Source organism: Chiroxiphia lanceolata, chromosome 2 (genome assembly GCF_009829145.1).
Source record: "Chiroxiphia lanceolata isolate bChiLan1 chromosome 2, bChiLan1.pri, whole genome shotgun sequence".
In the NCBI taxonomy this organism is placed as follows: domain Eukaryota; kingdom Metazoa; phylum Chordata; class Aves; order Passeriformes; family Pipridae; genus Chiroxiphia; species Chiroxiphia lanceolata.
The window spans coordinates 111888515-111911454 of record NC_045638.1 but is presented as its reverse complement, the minus strand read 5'-3'; the positions used below and the strand labels follow the sequence as shown (position 1 = coordinate 111911454).

The window sequence follows — 22940 nt, the reverse complement described above, 5'->3', positions numbered from 1 at the left end:
TATGTTGTTGTGTGACAAGAGGTCAGTTCATTCTGCAGCTTTTGGGTCACAAATGCAGTGAACATAAACTAGCCTAGGACATAATTAGAGAGCTGGTTTGACCTGTGAGGAGAACAAAAATTCCTAGACATTCAGTCCAAGGTGCTATGAGTTCTGTCACAGTAAAGGGAAAAGGTTTTCCATTGCTTGAATAGTTGTGTGATATAACCAGAGAGAGAATATGATGATCCCGAAATAATACTTTGTGTTGATGCCTGGTAGTCGAAATACTTTATTTCAGGTAGATTATGAATAATTCTGAAACCTATACAGTTGGCAACATTTGTCACCTTAAATGATAAGCGAACCTTTACAGTAACACACAGAGACTCAGTTAAATGTTTACCCTTTGAGATTTGAGATGTACTTATAAAAGCATTTTTTCGTAGACCTTCTTTGGACTGTTCAGATAGTAAACATTGCAAATTATCTCTGTTGATACAGGATGTCTGCCCCATTCTGCATTCTGTTGTCTATACATTATATTTTATAATCCCTTGATATCATCCACAAACTGCCCACAATTTCTAAAAGAAAAAATCTCTCATGGGCAGTATTGTCTTTTCCTTTAAAAATCAAACTCCATACATCATTATAATCTGTTTCATTGCTAACAGCAGTTAACTTTTATACTTCAGAACTGTCACTCAGACAGTGACCAAAGTTTGTACTATTTGCAAGATTCCAGGGCATCATAATCTCTTTACCTCTCATCAAAAAGGTTGCATGTTTGAGACAGATGAAGGAGTGGGATAAGATATGGCCTTGTTAGAGGCTTGTAATGACACTGAGTCCTTCTGTAGGAATTCCCTCCTGGGAAAGGAAACACAGAACACAGTGGATATAAACCATATCAGCTGCACTTCAGGTTGTGCAGCTGAAGTGGAAAATGCTTATTCCTCCCCTTTTCCCCCCAGCCCCATGAAGTTAATCATCAAAAATTAATGCTCCCTGAGAGCTGTATCAAGCATACCAAGCTGTATAGGTATCAGCAACTGTATAGTTTGTTCTCTCATGTGGCCCAAACACACCAGCTGGATTATACTTTCTATTACACACAAGATAATATATAATTAGCTAAGGGAGCCTGTCTATAGAGAAGAGATTTTAATGGAATGTAACCCAGCATATCCAAGGCATTGCAATACCTCTAAATAGAGAAAGTAGAGAATATCTTTTGAATCAAGATGTTGGGGGGGGTGGGGCTGGCTGATATTTCTTTGCTTCCTTGTCATTTGATTAAATATACACTAAAGCCAAATCCCTTTGGCAAAATACTTCATTTTGTTGGGAGACTCAATTTGCAGATCATAGGCTATTTTCACATTAAAGATTTAACCCACCTCCATAGGACAATGAGTGGACAGGATATGTGGGATGTCAGATATCACTTTTCCTCCATTCCAGTATGATTTAGAGTTGAATTAATAAATAAAAATGAGAAAATAACCATGCAGTGGAGGCAAGGGGGAAATTAGTTTTCCAATGAGATTTGAAAAAGAGATGAAGAGCTGATGAGGCAGAGAGATAGAGCAAAGTACCAGATTTAAAGAATTAGAAAGCAGTATGACCTTGTTAATTTTTCTATCAGTCTACAGCTGTATTTACTTAACTTACATGAGAAATGATGCTCCTTAAAATCTAATATTAAAACAAAAACCCCTATTTATTTGAATAATCATTAATGTGAATTAAAATGAGTCCTCCTGAATCTGAGTAATTGAACTTAAGGTACATGACATGATGGGAATAATGCAAAGATTTAGGACTATCAGTGCATAATGTTTTGACTGGCAGAAATATTTTTACAAAAATTAATACGGAACATTATAAACAAGAAAGTAATTTTGTCTTTTAGAGCTGTTTGCCTGTAGTATCCTGTAGTTTAAAGCAAATCTACCTGTTCTAGAAATATGTGCACAATATTATTTCAAAGCCTTAGGAGTGTAGATATATAACAGATTACACACTCTGTGCTTTGAAGGTAAAAAGATGTACAGAGCTATGAACTGATATTCTTGTCACTTTTTTTTCTTCATTTTTTGAGGAACAGATAATCTCGTGCTGTGCTCAGTCCTGGGAACACACCAGGCTCCCTGTCACATCAGTGCCCAAGCTGTTTTATTCTATTTTTTATTCCCATGTGACCTGGCAGTGTAAGGTGTGTGACTCATCATGGTTTAGGACAGCAGATGTTCCTCTGTGTCTTCTCCAGCGAAGGAGATATTTCATTGTGATCTTCTCGGGTTAATTAACCTAATCCCACATGAGCATTGTCTGGAATCCGACTTCAGTGAACAGGAACCACACATGTTCTTATTAGACAAGATATGGATATTTCTTTCAAGAAGCCACATCATGTAGATCAGATAATATGCTGAATTTCTGTGTGACATTTTGGAAACGAGAAGTAAAATTAGTAATTTCTCCTCTGTGCCTTTCTGTAAGGTCTATATGACATCTTTGAGGTTCATTGACTTCCTACTACTTAAATAGCCAAGCCTCTCCAATCTTCCAACTCTTTAATTACAACCTTGCATAATGTTTAAACGAGTCAGAAGAAACACGTTTTTTTCAGCCACAACTATGTTACAGCTTCCCTATTTCCTTGAAGTACCAATTATTACATTCTTGGTTCAGATTTTGCTTTTATGTTAGGTTTTTAAATCATGAAGAATAATATACGCCCCAGCTCCAATTTTCAGGAGGCTGAAGGGGGCCTGCAGGCTGTGTGACATAACTCATGGGCAGATGTAGTTCGTTTGGTGCTGTTGTGGCTGGATTGTTAGTATGTACTAGTTCTTCCTCCAGGCATGTTCTTTTATTGCTTGATAACCTTTCAAGCTTCCTGACTAAATTTGAAAGTCAACATCAGTGACAAGATTGGGGAACAAGAAAAGGCTTCCAACAGTATGCTTATCCCTATAAGCATAGGAGCACTTCATGTGCCTAGTCAGTCAGTGAGTATATTCAGGATAAAATGCTGAATGATTAGCTGGGTAATTTCCAGCTAATAATTATTTTTTTTTAATGAACACTTTCCTGTTGTAGTATTTTTCAAATTATTCAAATTGTTTGAGGCTTACATAACAATTTGCTCCCTACAAGTCTCTGGAATCAAGAAACACGGGATTCATGCAAAGATACATTTCCATTACACTTTCCACACATTCTCATCAAAACAAGATTATTGCATGTTTGGGATATATAAGAGCTTTTGCATAATAGTATTAAGCAGACCTTAGTATTTGTTCATAGCTGCAGGATCAGCTCAGCATGTCACAGTGGGGCACCAGGGCTCCAAGGAGTGCCTCTGGCATTCTTGGCCGTTCAGAGCTCCTGGGAAATGAACCATGTCTGGTGAATGTTTTGAAAAAATAATCACTACAAATGTGCTTTGGGATATAATCATTAAAATTAAAATCTCTGAGCTTATTTTAGCATAGTAAGTGATGTTAAACAAGCCTCTCAGTTTTTCTGTTCTGCTGTTATTAACCTAGTTTCCCAGGAGAAAAACTGTAAAAGCCTTGGATTCTAAAAAAAGAAAAAAATAGGTCTCAGAACCATTGAAAATGAGAGTGAACGATTACAAGACTCTCTGACCAGATATAATTTTTGCCTGCAGGAAAGAATCTAAGCACCTTGCAGTAACCATTATTAATGACCCTGATATAATTACTATTAGGAGAAAAGGAAATCTGGCATCTAAATATCAATTCCATGCAGCAAAGGGTTTTTCACAGAAGTTCTGAGCTAGGCCTTCTCTATTAGATGCCTTTGTCTCCTAATCATTGTCATCAGTTATCTGGAGATAGCTTTTAAATTTTGTATTTAATATTAAAGCAGCCTACAGGGCTATGACTGTTGTTACTCTCTCAATGAGAAATATAATGCTGTTTAAGCAAGCCTAGTAGATTTGATTAAGAAAACCCCAACCAACCAAATTTAAGTCTCTGCTGCTCTTCTGTTCTTGTCTGTACCTAATACTATTTTCTCCAAGGAAAATTACATGTACAATTCTTATTCCAGTAACTGCTAGAAGAGCTACACAAATGTAGTAAAAGTGTATTAATGGTTTTGGGTAAATGATTTTCAAATATTTTCAAGGGTGTAGGAAAAGCATAGGAGGTATGCAAACTGTTACAAGACAACAAACACAGCTAGTTCCATATCTCAAATATAGCTAAGATAGCAAGGGTTAGTTACTAATAAAAAGAATTATTAAATACTTTGCTAGACTTTCAACATTTGAACCTCAAGAAAAAATGTTTTAAAAATTGTTTACTGACACAGCAATAATAATAATAATAATGTTAAGTGCAGGAATCAGCTGTTCATCATAAGCATGTGTTTAGGTGGGGTCAAAAATCAGAAGCAGCTATTTTATAGTGCAGTGAGTTTCAGCTCTCTCCTGAGGACAAACTTTAGATGGTTTTGATGCACATGTTGTGAAAAAGAAATATTGTCTCTTCAGAGAGGATATATCAGTTGCATAAAAGGAAGTGGTGTGGAGTTTAACATGTTTAATCCTGACTTAACAAAATAGTATCCTCCCAAAGCATTTTATTATTGTTGTTTCTGTTGTTATCAACCAGTTGCAGTGTGCTTATCTCTGAGTTTAGTTCCAGTAAGTTTCAGTTGAGTATGAGAATAGAGTTGGAGTTCCCTCAGGTACCTTAACACAAACTCAAGGGTCCAACTTTGGGTTTGACAGTTTGACAAATTCTTACGAAAAAGAATGGCCAGTTTGTGAGCAATGACCTGAATATAACCAGTGTCCCTGTCAAAAGATGACCATCTGAGTGGTTTCCTTATTTATAAATTAAATACAATATCTAGGTCTCAGTCTCTCTAAAACCTGACAGAATGTTTCCTTTAGATCCTCTTAAAAGAAGAACTAGATTTTAAAGTTCTTTAAAAATCTTCACCTACGTGCCTAAACTATTTTAAAAACTGAAGCTTGCACAGCGTTTTCATAATACACAAATGACTTACTGTTCATAAATTGTTGTTTTGCAACCATAAAGGTGTATTCACAGATTAAATCAAGATGTACCTTGAGAGTCGTGAGTTTATATCTTTGCCTAAATGAAGGAATGTTCCAATATGAGATATCCTTTAATTTAAAGTTTCTTCCTGCAATCCTCGATGCAGTCAGGAGATAATTGGGGAGATACAAAGACATGTATCGTTTTGGAGGGTAAAACCAGAGAAAGTTCCTTTTTTCTCTCTTTTTCCAAGACTGCATTGCAACTGTACCCTAATAATAGAAAAGGACAGATTATTAGTTTTCCACTTTGAACATTTTTTTTTTCACATTAAATGAAGATGAAGCTGCTGACTGCATAATATCAGCAACCTCTTTCTTATAAAGTAGCAATGTCCCCAAAGCAGTCATTCTGGGAGAAAGAAATAAAATCCAGAGGGAAAGAAGAAGCTTGTTTAAGGAGAGGCATTCAATTCTAATACATGAAAGCATACTACTTTCATGTTTAATATTAGTGTATCATTTTACCATGTATTAAATAAAAGCTGTGGGTTTGGTGTGGGGACATGGTTGTTGGAATGAAAAATGCACATTAGAGGAATTTTTCATTCCAGGTAGCAGCTCTGTTAACCAATTTGAATTCATAGAAAGGGTATCTTATTCAGTACTTCCCATGCAGTTTTGTTAGTTTTGTACCCTAATAAAATCACAAATGTTTATTTTAATGATTCAAAGAGACGTAGTGTTAAAATACTCCCTTTGTCTTTTACAGTGTTGTAATGTGTTAGTATTAATAGTTTCAAAGTGCCCTTTCTTGATGTGCTTGGGATGGCTGAGTTAACAACCCATTATTATGTACTCCTTACCGAGCTGTTAATGGCTTTAGAGTCTTTTGCAGGAATTCACCTGCTGCTCATAAACACATTTATGTTGCTGTAGGAACTTCCCCAGGTTGATGCATCTTGTATTTGCGGTGACCTTGCACAAACTATCTGGTTTTCTTGCATATACTGCAAGTACTCATATTATACTCGCATAATTCTTTAGAGACTGAGGGAGCTCTTTTAAAAAAGATATTGACAGTAATCTGTAACATTTTTTCAGACTTTTTGTTGTTGTTGCTGTTGTTGTTACCACCTTCAAAAATAATATTTCTGCTAAAGTTAGCTCCACTAGAAATGGGCTCTTCCCAAAAAACCTTGAAGAAAACTTGCTTTGTCAGTGTAAAATCAGCATTTTAATTTACTCATTAGATTGTTTACTTTGCCCTTGAAATTCATACTAAACTAATTGAAAAAAAAATTTCTGATTTTGCTTTACATTCCATTAGCTCACTGAGGTGTTTGAAGAAAACATAAATTTAAATAAGATGCTGTATTTATTGTTAATGTAATGTCGGGTTCTGCAATATAAGTCATGACACCACAGGTGAATTCAGCCCTTTGCAAGATAGATGTTTGCTGTCTGCCTGCACTGAGACACAAAAAGATGCACATACACACTCACAAATACACAAAAAATGTGATATTTCACTGGCTTTTCAATAGTTCTTCTGAATTTATATCTGAAGAGCCTTGCATAATGAAAAACACTGTGCAATCTTTATATAGAGATCAGCAGCTTCCCTCTTGCCTCTGATTTATTATTTGCACTGGAGTGATTAAAGTCAAACATTAGTTAGTGTCAGACTTTCTTTTTTAGAGCCAAAATACTTCCTTCAAAATGGACTTTTGTTGGGTAGTTGAAATCTATATTAATATTGTCAACATTATTCTATACTTTTAAATCCTAATTTTCTTCCAAAAGGAAAGTATTTGTCCCAAAGAAACATATACACAGTTAGCATATGAAAGACTTGTTATCATGGAACATTCATGTAGTCTGAAATGAATCCTAATGACTGCAGTCATTTCTTTATTCCAGAACCAGAATAGCAATCTGAATCAATTCAATCTACAAGAGTAGGTATTTTGCTTAGGTAAATAAAAGGGATAGTTTTATTAATACCACTGTAATAGCTCTCTTATGTGTGAATATGAGCCAAGTAAACAAGTATGGGTAGTTTTGCTTTAAGTATGCCTTGTTTTCAAGCTGCTGTACATCAATAAGGATCTTTTCGGTGTTTGGCAGGTAGAAAATATTCTGTAGCAAGTGAAAACATTACTCTTCTAATATAAAAAGTATTTATGCAGAAGATTCAAACTAGTCTTAAACTAATCTTAAAATAAGCCTGGTCACTCTACCTGTCCTAACATCCTAAAAGGCTGAAACATATTTTAGAAAAGCCTTGGAAAGGGTGTTTCCACAAGAGGTTTTTCATACAGTATGTAGTTTTCACAAGGGTGTTTTCAAAGCTGCATATATCACACATAGCAGTTAAAATTTTCCAGCAAGGTGTTACAAACCTGACAAAACCGCCAGCACTGAAAGGAACCCTAATCAAAATCCTGGCATTTTTGGATTGGTAGGATCACTTGATTTTTGTGGCTTTGAAAATAGGTTGTGCTTTTTTTTTTTTGGGGGGGGGGGGCAAGAGAGGGAGGGGGTTTGTTTGGGGTTTTTTTGGGGGGTAGGGAGGTGGTTTATTTTTGTCAAAATAGAGCACTGGCCACTCTGTACTGTAGCAAGTCACCATCACTGTAGAAGTCTTGTGAAGAATTGGACAATTGCTCTTGCATTGAAATTCCACTTCAATTGTAAGATGCTTCTTTACATCAAAAATATCTTCATACTTCAATATTAAGTAGGGTCACCACAATTTTGAGCCCTGCCAGGAAGGAATAGAGCAGTTTGCTGTGTACAGCTGTGATGTTACCCATGCTGATCACGTTAGGTGAGAAGATTGCCTACCATATGTCTCAACAACTTTAGAGACCTTCAGGTGTTTGGACTGTGAGTTTTACACTGCAGGTTTTTTGCATCAAATGAGTTGTCCCTTTTTGTTATCTTTCCTCCAGGGTCTGGCATTTTCAATTTAAAAACTTCATTATCCAGTGACCTACTTCCCATCTGTAGCTAGAAGTACTGTTCCTACGGTATACACAGATATTTTGGAATTGACTGAACATATCACTGATATTCATGATTATTCACTATTTCTTATAGACAAGAAACTGGAATATATACAATAAAATCATCAGGAAGCAGATTTTTTTAAAAAATCCCCACAGTATTTTTTAAACACAGTTTGTAATTAAACTTGTTGCCTAGGGATGTTTTGGAAGCTACAAGCAAAATTGGTTCAAAGAATAATTAAGCAAATTCATGGACGAAAAGTCCATGAGCTGTAAAACATAATGAAGCAAATTCAGTTAATTTAGAAACCCACTAATCTGCAGATTGCTGGACTCTGGGGGAGTGTTAAAGGTGAGCTTGGGGACAAAGAACTTGTACTGCCTGTGTTGATCTCCAGTCTGCAGTGGCATCAGGACCTCATTCAGAAATTTGAACTATGAATATCATACACCAAATGAGTGACTTGGGAATCAGCCCACTGGCTGTGTATACAGACTTCCCTGGGCTTGTTTCACGGCAAAGAGAGTCACAGAAGGCTTCCAATCCTCAAATTTTCAGGACTGCTCCTGTTTCCTGTTGCACTCTGTTTGCCAGCAGGTTTATTATATCATTATGAAGTAAACCTTCGTGTTAGGTATCTCAGAAGAAGCTGTTCTGTTCAAAGCTTTACTGTTCAAAGGTGACAGCAAAACTTTTGAATAATACTTGAGCTGATTTTTACCATTAGTAATCTAGTTTATGCTTGCAGTAGCTTCCTGCTACTTTCCAAGTGGAAAAGACAGTGCAGGGGAAAAGAAAATTAAAATGAGAACAAAAATAAGAATAATCTTTGAGGCAACTGGAGAGGCTGGCATATATGCTCCAGTTGGAAAGACTCCTGGAGATCCTGGTGCAGAAGTTTACACTGGTAAATATTTTTTAATTAACAAACAAGCGTTATCAGAGCAGCTCATAACTGACAGAAAAATGGAATTTAATATTTGCACTTATCTGCAAATTCAAGCCGTGTTTGCCAGCTCCCTTTATTATATGCTGAATGGCACCCTGTTTCATCACTAGCTTAAGGCATAGACTTGTGTTTATTCCTTTCAATTTAATCTCTTTGCCAGTACAATAAGCAGTGTCCTATCTGATGCCTTCACACCTGGCAGTCTCATTTAGCCCACCACGTTAACCACAGCTCTTGTGCTGCCCACCCCTCACCTCCTTGTGCTGGTGAGAATTTTAACACTGTTTTAGAATCTCCCTGCCCTCATCTCTCCTCACTTAATTTTCTGCTTTTCATGGTTCACCTCACATCAACTCATTTCTGCCTTTCCGAGTGTATAATCCAATTAAAATGAAGTTTGTCTGTGTTTTGACCTTTCTGTATTTTCTTTATGATTGGTTATCTTGTTATTGGTTCTGGTCCTTTCCTTGTTGACAGCTTCACTTCATATAGGGAGAAAGTGATGAGCTGACTGACAGGCAATCAAAACATAAAATATTGAATGGCCAAACAGGTAAAGCACACTTTAGTATTTCAGCTTCCCAAACTGTTACATCTCAGATTAATCACAAGAGAGGTCAAGAAGGGAGGGGAGATTATAGCCTGAAGTGGCTGATATCTTTAAGTGCTGCAGATTTCTTCTCTGAAGCAAATACTAGAGCCATTGGCAATTTTCCCTATGGCTCTGTTTTTTCTTGTCAGAGTTTCCAACTTAGTTCAGGCTACTCTTCAGATCTTTGTACTCACTTTTCTAAATTTACTTTAAATTTTTTGTTCAGCTGGTAACCAAAGGTACAAGGTTTTTAGGAAGCAGGTTTATTTTAAGAATATGAATGGTATCTTTTACTATTAGTTCTATTATTGTAATTTTTCTTATGACTCTATATTACAATCAGAATTTATCTAATCCTGCTGATCAGATTGTAAACAGATAGTAATTAATGTTAGAAGCACTTTTTTGAACATATGAGTCTTTTCTTTACTATCTTTCAAACATTACCACCAGCATTCCTGTTAATTTGACTGCAAGTCAAAATACTCCTCAAAGAGAAAATCAAGCACAAAATTAATGAATATAAAGAAGCTCTCAAAGATGGACTTTGGATTAATAAAATTAACTACAGGTGTAGTTAATTTTGATGATTTGAATGTAACTACTCCTCATCTACTACAATCTATGTAAGATGAGAAACAAGTGTGATGAGGCAAGAGGAATTCAGAATTCATATTATGAAAATATTTTATTGTAAAGGAAGAAAATACTTTTTGAGAATTAGTTGAGACAGGAATATAGGCGGTATAAATAAGAGGCAATACCCATAAATTAGAGCTGGGGGGGCTCTGTTTTTACTGGAGATCATAGACAGTTGGTACAAAGCCCACAGTTAGCTTTTATTTGTCTTTACTAGATTCTATTTGAACTGATCAATCACATACTTACTATACCTAGGAAATAACTACTGTTTTATTCTAATGTGTATCACAGAATTAAAGTTCAAGTGACTATGGAGTGCCATCATAGCTGATTCCATGGGAAAAGTAAGGAAGAATTTAAAGATTTCATTTCACAATGGACTACAGCTTTGATTAATAAAAATTGCTATCTTCAGAATTGTGGTCATTCCTTCAAAAGAATGAACCTTCCTCTGTAGGTCACATTGTGTATATCCTTCAAACTGCTGTATCTAGGAAAGAGGGAAGATGTGACCAAATGGTCTCATTAAAAAAAAAAATTATTATTGGTGCTTTTATTTAAACTTTTATAGTGTGAGAATCATGAAACTCCAAATCTTCTTTACTTTAATGTGGTACCTATTCAGCTTTGACATTGTGCTGTACTGTACAGGATAAAGACCTGGTCCCTTGGTATATAGATTTAATATCTATTAGTATTTCTTTCTGTTAAATAATAATGCTCTGAAGAGGTCAAGCAGGAGGATCATATGGCTTAAGTATAGAATTTTCATGTTGGAGGACAACAGATATAAACTGAAAAATTATCTCAGTGCCTGGCAAGGTTATGGAGCAGATCATCCTAAGTGCAGTCCTCCAGCACCCATAGGATGGACAAGGGATCAGACCCAGCCAGCATGGGTTTAGGAAGGGCAGGTCCTGTCTGACCAACCTGATCTCCTTTTATGATAAGGTGACCCACCTGGTGGATGAGGGGAAGGCTGTGGATGTGTCTCTCTGGACTTCAGCAAAGCCTTTGACACCATCTCCCACAGCATTCTCCTGAAAAAGCTGCAGCCCATGGCTTGGACAGGGGCACTCTGTGCTGGGTCAGGAACTGGCTGATGGCCGGACCCAGAGAGTGCTGGGGAACGGGGCTGCATCCGGTTGGGATCCGGTCACTGGTGGTGTCCCCCAGGGATCAGTGTTGGGCCCAGTTCTGTTTAATGTCTTTATTGATGATCTGGATGAAGGGATTGAGTCCACCATTAGCAATTTGCAGATGACACTAAGCTGGGGGGGGGAGTGTCGACCTGCTGGAAGGCAGGAGGGTTCTGCAGAGGGACCTGGACAGGCTGGAGAGATGATCTGATTCCAACGGGATGAGGTTCAACAGGGTCAAGTCCCGGGTCCTGCACTTTGGCAACAACCCCATACAGTGCTACGGGCTGGGGAGAGAGTGGCTGGAGAGCAGCCAGGCAGGAAGGGACCTGGGAGTTTGGATTGACAGGAGGCTGAACATGAGCCAGAGTGTGCCCAGATGGCCAAAAAGGCCAATGGATCCTGGCGTGGATCAGGAACAGTGTGACAGCAGCACCAGGGAAGTGATTCTGCCCCTGTACTCAGAGCTGGTGAGGCCACACCTCGAGTACTGTGTCCAGTTCTGGGCCCCTCAGTTCGGGAAGGACATGGAGGGGCTGGAGCAGGTCCAGAGAAGAGCAACAAGGCTGGTGAAGGGACTGGAGCACAAGTGGTATGAGGAGAGGCTGAGGGAGCTGGGACTGTTCAGCCTGGAGAAGAGGAGGCTCAGGGGACACCTCCTCACTCTCTACAACTCCCTGACAGGAGGGTGTAGCCAGGTGGGGGTTGGTCTCTTCTCCTGGGCAACCAGCAGTAGGACAAGAGGGCTCGGTCTTAAGCTCTGCCTGGGGAGGTTTAGGTTGGGTATTGGGAAGAAATTCTTTACAGAGAGGGTGATCAGATGCTAGAATGGGCTGCCCAGGAAAGTGGTGGATTCTCTGTCCCTGGAGATGAGACTGGATGTGGCATCAGTGCCATGATCTGGTAACCACGGTGGTAGTGGACCAAGGGTTGGACTTGATGATCTCAGAGGTCCTTTCCAGCCCGACTGATTCTATGGTTCTATGTATTTGCAAGCAGTTGATAGTAGACTCAGTTACTCTCCCTAGATTCTTTCTGCACACATACATTTGGAAGTTGTTGGTACACACTAAGCCTCTTTTTAGCTGGCAGAACCCTTTGGAGACTCTTTCCCTAGTGTCAGTTTAAGACTTTTCAGTTACTCAATGAACCGAATACCTTGATTATCATTCAGAAAATTAGCCAGACTTGGAGTGTATTGCAAGACAATGGCAATTCCTGGAACTCCCATTATATATTCTAAATGACAGAAAATTATATTTGGGGTTTCTTTTTCAGCTGCTAAAGTAAGGACTGATAGTGTTTTGATAAAAACCATGTTTCTCTTTCCCACTCAAATATTAACAAATCTTGTACACCTGAAAGTACCTGGATTTCTATCAGTACTTTACTGGTAAGGTTAATCTTTAAAAGGTTATTTGAGCACTATAAGCAAAATTCTGCATTTCAGCTTTTATTTCTATTATTTTTTTTTGCACTAGAGATTTCAGTTATATATCCTTTTTCTCATCTATAACATCAGAGTGTAAACTCTTTTCTTGCCATATGAGTCTAAAGTGATAAAATGTCATCACGTTTTGTTTAGTCTTTATCAATATTTTACATGTGTGCACAAAGTCTTCATTTCTGTGCTTTTTCCCACTGTAGTAAGGCAGGGGAAGGTTCAACATGTTCACACAGGTATGGCATGTGAAAATGTATCTGTTTGTTTGCAAGGCCTAATGTTATCAGAGGGAAACCCCTTTCTTTGGAGTACATGAGAAAAATGGTGAGAATAACTACAATAATAGAACATCTGGGTATTGAATGAATATGACATTAATGAAGTAGCTACTTTCACTGAGTGAAGAACTACAGTTCAATCTGATGGTGTTATAGAGTGGAAACATTTCATCACAGCATATGTTGATGGGACAGATCCAGCTACTCTGTTGCATTGCAAAAGCAGAAAGCTTTTCATTAACTTTTATCCTCTGTTCCTGGTACTCCATTAAATTAGGCTGTCTAGTCTTAGTCCATTGGCACCATTGTAACTTCCATTCAGTCAATCTGTTCCTTGAGATATGAAAAAAAATACCTTGACTATAAAGCCAAGTATAAAATTAGGATAGATCCAGATTGAGATACTCACACAGAGGTGGCTGCAGGAAAGAGTTTCATTCTGAAAGGTGTTCCTGTTCATGCACAGATCAACACTGTCTCTTATAATCAAAACTGAATCCATTGACAAGAAGAATCACCCAAACAATAAGAAAAATACAATTTCCTTAGAAATAGAGATAACATTTTCAAAGTTCATCCTATAATCCTGTTGAACTTGGATATCTAGTCACAGATTCAGTATTACATTGTGTGATAACATTGACATCACTTGCATTTGGATTATATATATGTTTTAATTATAGATTTTCACCAAGATAAATTTGCAGTAGGCCATGGAAGAGATCTAATGAATTTCCTCGTATCAGATTCTGTCTGGTAGTTCTATGAGTATATTATATTTAACTTCAACTTATGTTTAACCCCTTGGCCACCATGTTCTCAGAACTGCTTCTTGTGAGTCCTGTGCCATCTTAAGATCACAAATGCTGCTCTGATACTACTGTAAAGGGTCAGAGCATTTCTTGTACCCTCTCTTTTCTATGAACACTGGGCCATAACTGAGAACTGGGCCAACAGTTCTGTTAGTCCTTCTATATCATGGGAAATACAACCATATCAGTGAAACTTTTATTTTATTTTGCAGATTTTTAGTAGTCCTCTGTAGTTATCAAGAAATACTGAATAAATATAGTCCCACTGATCCTGGTCCTGTCACCGTTCAGGTCAGAGATCTATCACAGACCATACTGTGGCTCCTTCTAGCACTCAAAGCTTCCTTTTGATGGAAAATAGGGTGTATAGTAATTGGGTTGATATATATCTACATTTTGCCACAACATAAAAGCAAGGTCTGGGAGAAGCAGGCACTAACATCCAGGAAGTACATCTAAGTCCTTCAGTTTAAAATTCACTTTTTGAACCCGGAATCCCTGCTAAAGTAGGGCATGTGATCTGTAGCAAGAATAAAACAAGGCATCCCACATTTCTCTGCAGACTAGAATTGTATTTTTTTTAGTCTGAGGCTGTCTTTAGCCTTCCTGCAAAAGATCAAGGCAGAAGGAGTGGCCAACCTTGAGAGCCACCCCCATCAAGCTCAAATTGTCTCTCTCTATGGAAAGCTTTGGCTTTCCAGCTGGGCTGCAGATCTTGTCATTCTCAAGAGAATAGAATAATGGCAAAGCATCCACTCTTTGGAGAATTGTCTCATGTACGAATCCAGTCCAAAAAGACTGAATTCTGTGTGCAAAACATTCCAGCCATATGAAGTCTCCAGCTATGAATCATTTTGTCTTAAATATGAGAAACTTGCTCCTCAGATACACACTCCTGAAGCTTGTTCTTCTCAAACACCCCAAGGTGACAGGTTTTCTTCCTGCTGTTTCACATGGAATACCAAATCATACCCCCTTTCCCATATGATAGCACTATTACTTTTAAGACTGTGTACTCCTAGACATTGTTTTTCTGTGGGATGGATGGCATAAGAGGCTGCAGAAAGGAGAATGGGCATGAAGAAGGGACCCTTCAGGGCCCAGGGAGGTGGAGAGGGAGAAACAAGCCAGGCAACCCTCAGAGGTAACTAAAATACCTTCCACTGCCCAGAAGGGACAGGCAGAGGTGGCTGCCCCTCAGGAGGTTGCTGTTAGATACAGAGGGATCCATTTTGTTCATTAAAGGTTACCATCACACCCTTGTCACACTAATTGCCTTTTATTAACAACAAATAATGAATTATACTTGATGACTGTCTGTCCACGCCCCTGATTACAGAGCCCCTGTATCCCAAATGCTGTGTTTTACACAAGCAGTAATTAGCCTGTAATAACATACAACAGATATAGCTCAGATTGGTTTTTTTCAGAAGTCATTCCCACTTCTTTGCTACCACTGGCCTTGTTCTAACAGACTTCAAGGAGAAAATCTTGTATCTTGGAGAATCTCCACCGATTTTTTGACGAAATTTCCATTTCCGTCCTCCTCTGAAGGATCCTTTGTCTTTTTACAGTTCCATGAAATTTTTTCTGCAGTCTCTCCAGCAGGTCAGAAAAAACAGTGTGTTGTTAAATGCTTTGAACTTGATTTCAGGCAGTAAGATAGTCGGGGGGGGGGGGGGGGAAGCAACTATTACATTGTACGGTGAAATCCCTTAGCCACTGGTCTGTTCTGTAGCTTACAGAGTCTAACTGAAAATTTCCAGAGCATTCCAGAGTGTAAAGTCTCTGCACATCTGTGGGCCATGATGGGCCATTTTTTTTGTCTAAGTCTCTTTGGGCAGTAATGTGCACACTATGGTCAGCAGCTTCATTACCAAATAAGCTCAAGCCTCGTGTTCTCCAAGTTTGCATACCCTTGCCAAGTTAAATGTCAAGTTGTATGTCCCCTCTATACATGGAAGTCCCTGGAAGTTGCACATATAACAAGGCTGTGGAATAGAAATTAGTTATTCGTGACACACTGAATGTTCGTGAAATGTCCATGAATTAGTATGGAAATTCCTCTCTATTTCCTTACAAAGCTGAGTATTAACCTATTATACCTTTTTTTTGCTCAGATATGTGATATTTTTCAAGTTGAAGTAAGCTTAATCACACACACAAAAAAATCTATCACTCTAACAAGTAGGCTTTCTGTCAGAAGAAAATAGGTATTTTCTGAAATGCCTAAAAAAAGTGTGTCTAAAATCCACTAATTTTTTCAAACTGAAGTTATAGGATTTCAAGTAATTGGGAGAAATCTGATAATCAAAGAAGTGATTAATTATAGCTAATAGTATCTTAATTATAGTCTCTATCCATAAGATTACATGTACACTGTATCTTATTATTTCAATTTAAATACACGCTCCTCACAGCTTCAAAATTTGGTAAGAGCCTGTAGAACAAATCAACGCTTCCTCTTACTACAGTTTTTCAAATGATTTCCGCTACTTGAAGTGAACATTGAATGCAGTTATTTTATATACTGGTCATTGTTGCCTTCCTTCTGCTCCTTCACTTAACAGAATCATTAAGTTGCTTTTGTGTGTTTGTTTTTTTAATCTGGTTTTCCCAGCCATCTCCCTGTAGGCCCAGTTGGGGAGTTCTGCCCTGTGCTAATGTGACTTTCTTACACATGACTGAAGTCAACTCAGCATGTTTTATATAGAACTGTTTGTTTTATACAAAAAATTTGTGGTGAATGTTTCTCACAAGAGGTTAAGAGTCCAACAGAATCCAACTGTAACCTATTCTTCTCCTGGTTATATCTCTTCTGTGAACCAGATTGTTTCCTTCTTAGTGGGTTGGAATTACCCTTTGAATAACTTATACATACTCTAATACTCCTGCATGGTATAATAAATGTATATGGTGCCCTATGGGTGTCACAGTTGGATTGTTAAGCATATGCCAAGGACATTTCTGCTCATTTGTCAGTTTGGAGACAAATCCTGCTCCACTGAAGTAAAGCTGGCCTTAAGGCAGCACATAAAATATTACAGATTACTGATTTATCAAGTGACAGTAACTAATGACAGGGAACAAATGTTCTCCTTCCAAGTCAGTCAGTCTTCCCTCGTATAAAAACATCGTCAGCGACCTGTCTAGCAAAGCAGCTCTTAGTTTTTGCCCAGCAATCGATGTGGCTGGTCTCTGTACTGCAGCAGCTGGTCTGCACTGGTAATTCCCAAGGATCTCTGCACACCATAATTCTCAGTGATCTCTGTGAGAGCCAGGAATTCCCAGCAGCTGCCCAGGATCAACTGCTAGGAGATTAACGGGGGACTTCAGAGAGAGTGTTCCTCCTTACAGAGCTTGAAAGTGAATTTCATGTCCAACTACACTACAGCTACCTGGAAAGAAAAATTTAGTTCAGCAGCAGTGAAGGAGTTGAGCTGTGCTAGAACTTTACAGGCTTTAAAGAAAAAGTTAATTTTTATTTTCTTTTACCCACAGGTCTACCCACGGATAGCGCCGGCATTTTGGCACTACCTGCGGGTAGAAGTGAGTAGCGGGTATTTGAATACTCCCACGTCTTTACTTTACAGCTTACTAGTATTTCCCGACCTCCTAGTTTTGTCCATTGTGCAGAAATAATTAGCTGCCATTCTAGTTGCCATTTTTTCTGTGAATGTAGTCTTGTACTAATTCCATATTGGTTTGACTACGGTGTAATTACTAACCCAAGTCCCAAAGATGTGTCAATATGCAAGATTAAAGAAAAAAAACTGAAATGTGAAAGTCAAGGCCATATCATACATTATGACTATAGCACAGAATCAAAGTATGCAAATCCATACCTGCACCTCCTTTTATAGACACATTTTACACTCATGAGAAGAATATGGAGCTTCAGTTCTGTTATATCATTTTTGCAAAGTTTGTTCAACTCAACTTGATATCATTTCTTCCCTCTTTTGTCCCTCAGGAGCATGAGCAGCTCAGCTATTCCTCCACAAGGTCCAAGGCTCCAAGTGTTATCATCACAGGTCTCAAGCCAGCCACCAAGTATATATTTCATATCAGAGTCAGGACGGCAGCAGGATACAGCGGCTATAGCCAGAAGTTTGAATTTGAAACTGGAGATGAAAGTAAGTTTCATTGAAGGGAAAAAAAAATACAATAGAAGTAGCATCTAATTCTAAAACAGTGAGACATTGGGAGTTTGAATGGCTGAACCCACACCATTTGCTTATCACAAAATGACCACTGCTGTGTGACAAAAAACAAGTAGACCTCAGACTCACACTTCTGGATTTATAAGAAAAAACAGAAATTTTAGCCCAACGTTGCAGCTGAAGGAATGTTCTCTTCCATAAAATTTCCTTATGGGTCCCTTCAACCTGAGATATTCTAGGATTCTGTGATCATTTCTTTCCTTATAGCAGGCCTTCCTTTTGACATCTAGAAATACCTTTAGTCAGGCTTTGCTAAGTCCAGCAGCCTCATGCAAGCTCCCACAACAGTGATGGACTCTTTCCTCTGCAGTTTTTAGTGCTCTCAGACTCTACAAATAAAAAAAAATGGAAATTTTTATATGTATTTCCATCAACCACTGATTTGCCAGTAAGAAGCAAGAAGCCTACATATTCCTTCAAAATGTGCAAAAAGGCTTGATGTATGATGTTCATGAGCTGGACAATTTTATATTTAAGTCATTTATTGTCCCCCATATTCAAAGAAACCTAAAACAAGGTATTTACATGTATTTGAGGTAAAATTAGTGTAGTAGATAGAACACTAAAACAGTCACTAATTAAATTACTTTAATTAACCAATTATGTATACCATGTTTTTCATTAGTGTTTTGGAATTCAAGTTGCTTAAGCTAAAATACAGACTCAAAACTAAATAAGTGCTTCCAAGAGCACCAAGGGATTTGTGTTCCAATTTCACTTCTTCTTAACTTTTGTTTCAAAAATCAATCTGGGATGGATTTCCAAGTGCCTAATGCCAAATTGCACTTCTTAAAATTTTCTGGGTACTTAAGCCAATTGATTTGAAAAGGAGTTGAGCACTTGTGTGCTTTCAAGAATTTCAGTAGATCTTGGTGCAACAAATATCTGATGTTGGGCACCCAGGGATATAATTCATATAAAAATTAAACAATATTTAAACTTCTATGAGTCTAGTTGTGTTTGTGAAAATGTCACTTGCCCATCTGAATCAGGAAGACTGTGGTTCCAGTGGCGTTTCTCTCATTGGTACTGCTGATAGAAATATCTCCTGGGAGTGGGAATCCACTCACTCCATCGCAGCCCCATCTCTTCTTCTCAGTTCACTAGTACAACTGGCTCTTGAGCTCAGCTGAAAGTTTTGTGATTTTTTAATGTACATTCTTCTCAATTATTCTGAAAGATACCAAATAGTATTAGACCAGGGCAGACTACTGCAGCTCCCTCAATCTCTACCAATTAGGAACAAGTTACTTGGTTAAAATTAGAAACAAGTTACTTTTGCAATTAATTTTTGTGGACTTTCGGTTAGCCAGATTTTAATTAATTTAAAACTAATATTTTCATTAAAAGACTGGGAAAAATAGAATCTTTTAAAAGTCTGTGCTGTTGACAGAAAATTTATCAACCAACAATCTCATAAAAAAATCATTCTCAATTGGCATTAGCTTGTAACATCCTTCAGCTCTCTGCTAATTGTACATGTTACACAAGAGAAGAATTCCAGGACGAGTTGTAGGTAAACATCCAAGGTTATTCCATTTACCCTGTTTGAATATTGACATGAATTGTGGATAGATAATGAGAAAGAGAGCAATTCAAAATGAGCATTTAAGAAAACTTAAAATTAACAGACTAGTTATAAAAAATTATTGGCTCATCAGCTATGAGATGTGTATATCAATGTCCTAAAACATTCTGTCCTTGGCAGGACAGTGCTGTCATGCCTTCTCCCATTTACTGGGTGAAACACTATCTGTGTCAGTTCAGTTATATAGGATAAAATTAGATACATCATTACTGGGAAAACTGAGACATTTTGGTGTGATTATTAATGGTGATGCATGAGGGAGAAAGAAGACCAACCCTGCAGCAGTAATGACAAAAGTTAGTTAATAATGCTGATGTGTTTTTGGGGGGAAACACCCTGGCTTATTGACCCCCAGGCTGAGACAGCCACTGCTTGGGGAGCATGTTGTTGTTGAACTCTTCTCCTTGATGCAAAGACAAATAACTGAAGCTTTCCAAAGAGTAAAATTTGTACTTTCTTTGTGATAGCAGATGCAGTTACCTAGAATAGTCAGAAAAATTCTCTTCAAGGAAGCAGGGATGCATGAGTGGATGCTGTCAGGCATTTCTTCCCCTGTTTAAAGCTAAGAGGCTGCTGGGATATGTAATACCTTTACAGAGCATGGTAACTACTGCTTTTGACCATTTTATTAGTCCCTCTGTTTCAGCACCTTATGGGCAAAACACTTGTAGTAAAGATGGCAGGGTTTCATACACTCTGGACACACACAGGTACCACTGCTGTGGCTGTAAGTTGAGGTATAATCTCACTTTTATCTATCGGAAGTAACAGCTACCTGAATCACCACAAAAAAGCTCTGGTCCTTCCTAACATAGAAGAAAATGCATTCTGAGAATAAAACCCCATTTGTCCTAGGGCAAATATGCTTTTATCTGTAACTGTAGCCCTCTCTATTTTTTTTTTCTCTCTCTCTTCTAACTTGCTCTTTATGGAAGACTTTTTTTGTTGGTGGTGGTGGTGGGTTTGGATTTTTTTTAAAATGAATGGTTCAAAGCTTTTTTTTTTTTCTCTTTTCTAGAGAGGTGGTTTTTACTGCAGTACCTTAGTGCCTGGAGGAATTTGTAAAATATTGAATAATTTACAGCTGTTAGGCAGTGAAGTGTTTTCATGCTGTAGCTCTCCTGTGCACGGCTTGTTCTAAAACCAAGGGTATTTTCCATGTCAGCCTTTCCATCACCAGGAGAAAATAACCTGAAAGCAAAATGGTTGGCTTGTTCCAGAAGGGACTTAAGGAACAAACTAGCATTTATGCAATGTGGACTAGTGCTTGGGCTGAACAGAGTGATAACTGTAAACACATGATGATATTTAATCCAAAAGCAAAGTAGACTTTCATATGCTTTAAGTCAGCCATACTAACAATAAAAAAATAAACATTTCAGAAATGTTACAAGAATACCTGATTAGGTATTTTATAAAATTGAAGACTATGAAAAAACAATTGGCCTGAAACCCTGATCTTGATGAAACTTTAACTTCCTTACTGTAAGCATAGATGGTGACTTCCTTTTATTTCCAGATTCCCACATTCTTCCCCCTCTTCCCACATTCAAAAAATCTACCTTTAACTTTTCAAGCTCAAAACATGCTGTTTTGGATTTCCCATTGGATTTGATTGAGACCCTTGAGCTCCATTCTTTCCAGAACTCCAACGATCAAGAGAAGGGTCCAGAATCATGGATTCCAATAGAGGTCCAATACTGGTTTAAGCACATGCTTTAATTTATGACTTGACAGAGAAGCCATCCCTAGGATTTTTAGAAATACATTGAATTACCAATGAAAAATGGAGATTATGCTTTTACTTTTTAGAATGCTTGATGTTTTGACAATAGTAAATTGAATTTCTTGTTGAAATAAACAAATCAGATGGCGCATATGTCATATTTAGAAACTGTCTTGTTGGGTCTCTCTCCATGTCTGCTTAGCCCTAGTGTTCAATATCAGTCATCACTGGATGTCTCATTTTAATCTTGAAGTATTTCCTTGCTGTGTTTTATATTTTCAGTTGTTCTTCACATTTGGGTTTGGTCTATCTAATTGCTCTACTGTACATATCCAGAAGCCCTAGAGACCTCACTTTTCCTCTGCATTTCCTAAACAAGAGAGACATCCTTGTTCAGATCTCAAACTGCTTGCACAGGCTCTCCATTAATCCACTGGTCAGGAAGTGAATGCTGGGGGAAACACTTGAAAGAAAGCTTTTCAAGTGAACATATACCAAAAAGTTTTACACCCTTATGCTAGTGACAGCATTGTCTTTTGGTCCTAAACATCCTTTTTAAGATCACCTTTCCTTTGCCTTCTCCCTTTCCCACATTTCCCCTTTGACTGGAGCCCATCAGTTCCTTGTAAACTTAAAGATTACCCTAATGAGACTCTGTTTTACTCATCTGTTGTTCTTAAGCACTGTTGTTTACAATGCTTTCCAAAGCCATCTGACAGCCAGTTTCTGTCTACTAGAGCTCCACTTCTCACCGTCCACACTTACCTATCTTACAGCTGCTCACTGTTATCTGTCTAGCTGTCTTTCTTGTCACTTTTTTAAGTCTGCTGGAAGGTCTGCTGCCTGATAGATGTCAAGTTGAAATAACTAAAGGATGTAGCTAAGAGACAGGAGTAAGCTGTCATTAGGCCTTCCAGGTCTTTTATACCAAATACACAAACTTTTAAAATATTGTGGAGAAATTTGCTCAAAGAAAAGAAAGAGCAGAGCTGAAAGATTCTCTCTGTCTGTCACCCTCTTGTACCATGACTAAAACGTCTGCACTATTTCTTCCAGTCTGTCCAGTGAGGAAACGGAGAAGCTTTAGGATATTTCCCTTCAGCCCAGTGAGGAGGGAAAGTGCAGCTCCTCCTCCACACATTCAGATGAAGAACCCAGAGAGGAGTCGAGACAGGGTGTGGATGTAAAGAGTAACTTGTAGGCACAGAACAGGATGCAGGAGGGATATCTGGGCATGCTGTCAAGTAAGGAAGCTGGAACCATGCAATTAGACACTTTAAATGTTATTTCAGGCATATAACCTGACTTTAGCATGAGGTTTAAGGGAAGTGAAGAGTTTATCTGGTTAATAATGTGTTATATACCTGCTGCAGTTTTAAAATGAAGTCATCACCTTGACTAATCACATTAGTTGCAGGTACAATGTGTTTGAAGTGTTTTGACACCCAAACATTACAGAATACTATTGAATCATCTGCTGGGATAAGTAACAAATTCTCCCTTTTC

At 38.0% G+C, this 22940-nt stretch overlaps 1 protein-coding gene across 7 annotated transcripts in view; it reads left to right on the top strand.

Annotated features, from left to right (window-relative positions):
• Positions 1-22940, top strand: part of EPHA6 (EPH receptor A6) — a 455633-nt gene that overhangs the window by 305316 nt on the left and 127377 nt on the right. For 3 of the 7 annotated variants that reach the window (XM_032678079.1, XM_032678074.1, XM_032678077.1), the window contains one exon: positions 17871-18033. The exons of 2 other annotated variants lie outside the window; for them this stretch is intronic. In XM_032678079.1, coding sequence (XP_032533970.1) covers positions 17871-18033 — 163 coding nt within the window. Of the gene's footprint in view, positions 1-17398; positions 17447-17870; positions 18034-22940 lie in introns of all 7 variants that reach the window. 2 more of the 7 variants (XM_032678075.1, XM_032678073.1) reach the window with 1 other exon arrangement.